General features: G+C 41.9%; 2 protein-coding genes across 2 annotated transcripts; both read left to right on the top strand.

Annotated features, from left to right (window-relative positions):
* Nucleotides 1-2,135: 2,135 nt before the first annotated feature.
* On the top strand, nucleotides 2,136-3,107 carry NEUTE1DRAFT_54653 (uncharacterized protein; the record flags this gene model as incomplete). The annotated part of the gene is made up of 1 exon (XM_009856739.1): nucleotides 2,136-3,107. A coding segment is annotated over one exon (972 nt), but the record flags the coding sequence as incomplete, so codon positions are not given.
* A 1,664-nt stretch (nucleotides 3,108-4,771) lies between these two features.
* On the top strand, nucleotides 4,772-5,644 carry NEUTE1DRAFT_23363 (uncharacterized protein; the record flags this gene model as incomplete). The annotated part of the gene is made up of 1 exon (XM_009856618.1): nucleotides 4,772-5,644. A coding segment is annotated over one exon (873 nt), but the record flags the coding sequence as incomplete, so codon positions are not given.
* Between the last annotated feature and the right edge of the window lie 356 nt (nucleotides 5,645-6,000).

The raw sequence follows: 6,000 nt of genomic DNA, 5'->3' as shown, positions 1-6,000 counted from the left end.
CTAATAATTAATAATTATAAACTTTATTATAAAATTACTTATATTACGCAATTTAATTACAAGAATCGAGTATAATAGTATATTAATCGTTGTCGACCGATTTATAAAGTTCTTATATTTCCTCCTATTTAAAGAAAATACTAATATAAAATAGTTAGAATATATATTTATAAGGTATATTACTTTTAATTATAAATAGCTGAAAGAGTTAATTATTAATAAAGATAAATTCTTTTTATTAAGATACTAATAAATATTTATAAATAAATTAGGAATTAAATATAAAATATTTACTGTGTATTATATAAGGACGGACGGGCAAATAGAATGAATAAATTAGGTCCTAGAGGTATATTTTAAGGTGTATATTAATTACGAATAAAATAATTAGGTTAAACTACTATTAACGGCGTAAATATTTTATAATAGTTCGAAGATAGAAATAATAAGAGTTATACCCTTTTTTACGAATTATAGTTACGAAATAAATTCTAAATGAAGTTGGGATTTAAAATCGGTCGTACTGCGAATTTATATTCGAATTAAGCGTTTAACCGAAATATATTAGACTTTTAAGGACGAATTAGTTTTCGTTAGGGACTATATAAGCCGGTATTACGACCGTACAAAGTTATTAGCACCGATTTTTAGGAAGAGAGATAAAGTTTATCTTCTTTATTGAAATATTAAAACCAAATAATTAAATAATAAGTTTAACTATAAGAAATTAAGACCCTTTAAAATTTTAGAAAAAGTTAGTACTAGTAGTTATAGGTTTGAACTTCCTAAGGGAATACGATAATAGCCTATATTTTATATTTTACTACTAGAATTAGTATTTAAGAATATTAGAATTAATAAAAATATATAAATATAGAATAATAGTAATAAATTTATTATAGAAGCTATATTAGACTTTAAGGTTAATAGTAAGAGTAATATAAAGTATTTAATTAAATAGTAAAGCTACGGCTACGAAAGTAATATATAGGAATTAATTGAAAACCTTCTTAATTTTAAAAATAAAATTACGAACTTCTACTGACGGTTTTTTAATCGGCCGAAGCCGTTAAATACTCTAGGGACCCCGGATTTATTATATTTAATTCTTTTAATTAGTCGGGCTCCTTAATAGGCCTAACGATGGAAAAGGACTCCCTAATAGAAATTCTTCTAAATATTTCTTTTTCCAAATCCGTTACCCCCTAATTAAAATATTTCTTTTAATAACGAAGTAAATAGTACTTCTATTCCCGGGTATAAAGTAAATAATTTTGAAGGATCATAATTTCCTCTATTAATTACTCCTCCTCGTCTTTTAGCCTCTTTATTTCTTCTATCTTTTTATTTACTAGTATTATATTAATTACTACTATTTATAGTAACTATTAAAAAATAAGACTTATATTGTAAATCTGGGTCGGTTAATACGTTGTACGCTACTTTACAACGAATATATTTACTAAATAATAAAGATTTCGAAGGATCTACGACGTAGGATTGATTATAATAATAATAATTGGAGTATAGTATTGTAGGAGCTCTATTAAATTATTTAATATAGTAAACTAATGTATTAGTAGATACTTTTTTTTAAGTAGTGTAATTCGAAGTAATACGTAATATAGGTATAATAGGCGATATTGATAATAAAGGAAAGAGAGAGAGAAAGGTTTATTTACAAAAATTTAGGGTAATATAGTTAATAAGAAGGATAAATTAGAAGGAAAGGGAAACGGAGGGTACGGTAGGTATTAAAATAATTATTAATATAATTCGTTGGTACTTAAATACTAGATACGAATAAATTAGTATTATAAAGTTATATTATAGTATTGAGGATAAAGCTATAGAAGAAAGGTATTGTATTACAATCCAACTAATAAATTTAGATAGATTAACTAATTAGGAGGGTCCCGGGGTTTTAGAATAACGGGACTACGGGGTAAGTCCGGAGTCCCGAAATATTGGAACTACGGGACCGGCTGAGAGCTAGTATATAAGACAGCCTCCCGGCCTTCGTTATTATAGCTCTCTAGTAAGTAATAGCTTTTATAATCGATCAGTACCTTTTGGCTACTATTATTGTTGTCTATTAATCATCCCAGCGATATACTCTTGTGCTTGTAACGGTTCGTCACAATCGAGTCTTCGCAGGCGTTATCTTTCAAGAGTATCCAGAGGTAGCCGCCCCGGTGGCCTTGAGTGCATCACATGGACCGCTTGAGATTGAGGGAGTTTCCCAACTCTCTTTGTTTTGTGACGGTTCCATCAAGAACATAAGGGGACAAGGGTGGAAGAAGGGAGGTTATAGAGTAGCTTTCCGTGATCCATTCCTCGGCACAACCCCTTTTGTTTCGCAAACAAATCCAGCGCGCTTTTTCGAGGAGCCAACCATTCGAGAGCATCAGCAGGCCTTTAGTTCTGAGCCACAAGAAGATGAGAATCGAGGTGATTTCGCTCAAGTGACTGACTTTACCATCCTCGAATTCGCCACCAGGACACTTTCTGTTCCCCATGTCGAGCTAGCCGCAATCTCGCAGTCTTTGGAGGTAGGTATAAAGCTACAAGACCAGCACCAGCCGGATTCTATGAAGATAAGTGTCACAGACTCTGCACAAGCCGTTGAGCGGCTCGAGTATGGAATCCTTCCGCTGGACAGTGACGAAGAAAGTCTCTTTCGCTGGTCCACCAACCCTCTAGAGCGAGCCATTGTGTGGCAGTTTCACTACCTGTACGACCACGGTTGTACGCTTGACATCCGTTGGCACCCTCGTTGCTGCGCTTTGGGACCAGCCTTGGCTGATGCGGCAGCCTCTTCGTGGAAGTTCTGGGAGGAAAGCTTGTTCTGCCAGGTAAACCTGCCTGCTGAAGAGAGAGATGGGATCTTGGAGAAGCTGCATCAGTGGACTGACGATGTCATCAACTGGGAACCAGAAGAGCAGCCGGAGGAGTCGCTTTGGGAAGAGGATGGAGAAGAAAAGTTGGGGGTGGAGAATGCATGTGAGGAAGATCAATCTGATCTCCGAGGAATGGACTCTTGTCAGCATGTGATGGCTGAAGAGAGAATCAACAATATCTTGATCGGAGAGAGAAGAGTAATCTAGGAGGTGAAGGATATCAGAAGACAAGTATATCTGGCGGCCCTGCCCGAATGTCCCAAACTTCAGTCCGCTATGGCCATTCGACCTGTGACAGATATAAAACCTTTCCTTCCATGATACCACCTTTTCCCTGCCAGGTCGAGTGCGGCTGTGCCAAGGCCGGGGCACGGGCATCACTGTGCCGGTGGCGAGCCTTTGCTGGAGCCCTTCCACTTTTTCAGCCTTATCCTTCTCCCTCCGTCGTGGTCCCTCCACCCCTCGCTGCCTTCACCCGTCAACTTTCGTATTTTCGTGCCCCGCAGACAAACCTCTGACTAACTTCCACACTCAGCACTCCTCGCGACAACCAGATCACCACACGATATTGCCAAGCTTCTCACCATTCGCTTCGAGCATCCACGATTTCGTCTCCTGTCGTTCTCCCTTTCGTTTTGCTTAGCCAAAATCCTCGAGCATTACACTGCACTGGGCTATTCAACCACACACGGTTGATTGTTCTGTAGGTAGTGGGGAGAATAGACGCAGGGCGGACGTGAATTGCGATTCTTCCTCCCGGGTATGTCATGCGCCACGGCGGATGGCGATCAAGACACTGAGGCTTGATAACCCGTTCCTTCGCTTCACCTTCTTCTTTTTTTTTTTTTTTTTTTTTTTTTTTTTTTTTTTTTTTTTCACGTTGCCTACCCCCTCGACCCTTTCGCTTCCCATCAATTGTTTTCATTCTCGATCCCATCTCTTCGCGCACGGACACCGTTCATCCTGTCCAGGTCACCATGCAGATACTCCAGGATAACAGCGCCAAGCAGAGGGACATGAAGGCCACTCATCTATCCTACAGCCCCAGTCATCGTTTGGCCACGTGAATCCTGAATGCTAACGATATATGTCTCAAACATCAGGCTTCCTCTTTCTCAAGACTCTTCGTCTTCGCCACTCCCGGATCCCGAATCCCGATGGCAGGTATCAAGCGAGCGGCTCCGTCAAGGAGCTCTTCGCCGGAACACGGCTTAAGCAAACGAGCACGTATCGACCAAAATGATGAAGTGAAGGCGAAAGAGGATGAGGACCCAGAACTTCGAGCGACCAACGTCATCAACCAGTCGGAGCCTGTCGTTACCGGGCATAACAGTTACAACCCATCATCCGGTACCTCTCGAATGGATAATGATGAGAATCTGCCTCAAACCCACTTGTGGCTTCGAGAGGTGGGAGAGCAGAATGAAAAGTCAAGGGTCGAAGATCAGGCGGCCATGAACCGCTTGGAGGTTGCCGTTTCAGCTCCCAAAGACTACGACAAATCGAGCAGCTCTTCTTCGAACACTGGTACCAGCAAACGCGCCCAGTTGGAGTTGATGGTTGAGATCGAGACAAGTGAGGAGTTAGCTCTTCGTGATGAAACAGAGGCTACTGCCAGTGCAATTACCTCAGACAATGTGGGGGATGGCCTGTCTTACGACCCTCGTGCTCATGACCCAACCGTTCAAGAGACGATCATGGCTTCCGTGGAGCCTGTAGAACTGGCCTCAGAAGCGCTCTTATCTACTCCCGAGAATCCTGGCACGAAGGCTTTTGAGTTCACCGACCAAAACACTATCGGCAAAGCAGCTTCCGATATCGATGGTACCAATGCCCAGCAGCTTCCGGTCCCAAGGGCAAGGTCGCCAAGGTCTCCCACGCCTTCCCCAGACCCGAGGATTGCTCTTTGGAAGGACGAAAGGCGTTCATTTGCGGGATTCATAACGATTAACCAAGACAAGGCAACAGCTGCCCGTACAGCGCATATGGCATCCCAGACCTCCTTGTTCATCAGTGGCGTGCCGCAGTTGAAATTCTTTGGGGACGGATCAATTAAGAACGGAAGCTCGAGTTCAAGGCCGGAACACGGTTGGACTACTGGAGGTTATAGGGTTGCCTTCAGAAACCCATTCGAGGACACCGTTCAGTTTGTCTCTCGAGATGAAAACCCTATTCGATTCCTTGAGCATCCGAGTGTCAATGCATACCAGCAGGGTATTGACAACGACTATGTACTCGAGGAGGAAGGGGAAATCTACGACGGCCCTTCTCGACTTGTGGACTTCACTATTCTTTGCTTTGGGGTCAAAAAGGCATTTTCCATTCCCCAGGTCGAACTTGCTGCAGTTTCCCAGTGTCTTGAGACAGCCATTCGGTTGTATGACGAACATCACCCACCGACGTCGGTTGTGACCATTTTCTCGGATTCAACATGCGTTATAAATAGGATCAAGCGAGGCGTTCTTGCTTGTCGAAGAGGTACCAAGTTAACACTCTGGAACAAGTTTTTCAACCCCCTAGTCCAAACTATAATTTGGCAATCGCACTACCTTCGGGACCGTGGATGCGAGCTGGAGCTTGCTTGGAATCCTCGCTGCAGTGCCCTCGGTCCATCTATCGCCGATGCTGCAGCCACCTCATGGAAAGAGTGGGGGGAACCGGAGGAGACCAAATGGTCGCAGGGCAATCTTTCACTAGATGTCAGGGATGGAATTATGGATAAGCTGAACGAAACCACCAACGAACTGATACGCGCATACAAAGTATGAACGTTGCCGTCATCAATGGTATGATCTACAGAGGGTACAATTAGTGTAACTAGTAGCAAAACGCCTTAAGGGAAAACCGGTAGAAGAAATGATCAAATATTGTGTGTAAGAAAGAGCAGCATGTTATCAGGCAGGTTAATTTGATAGATTTACGAGTAACTTTATCCGTCGTGGAACGCACCGCTCTCCACTTTCTTTGGCCCTGGCACCTCTGAGAAACACTTAAGATATTGAGTAGCGTACGTCTAGAGGAAATTCACATTTCGAAGAGAGAAGACAGCTAGCCAGGCTTTGAAGAGGTATTGAATGAAAAGTCGAGACTAACTGGACAC

The sequence above is a fragment of the Neurospora tetrasperma genome (assembly GCF_000213175.1).
Source record: "Neurospora tetrasperma FGSC 2508 unplaced genomic scaffold NEUTE1scaffold_81, whole genome shotgun sequence".
Lineage (NCBI taxonomy): Eukaryota > Fungi > Ascomycota > Sordariomycetes > Sordariales > Sordariaceae > Neurospora > Neurospora tetrasperma.
The sequence above is the reverse complement of the archived record's forward strand: the minus strand, read 5'-3'. Positions and strand labels throughout refer to the sequence as shown.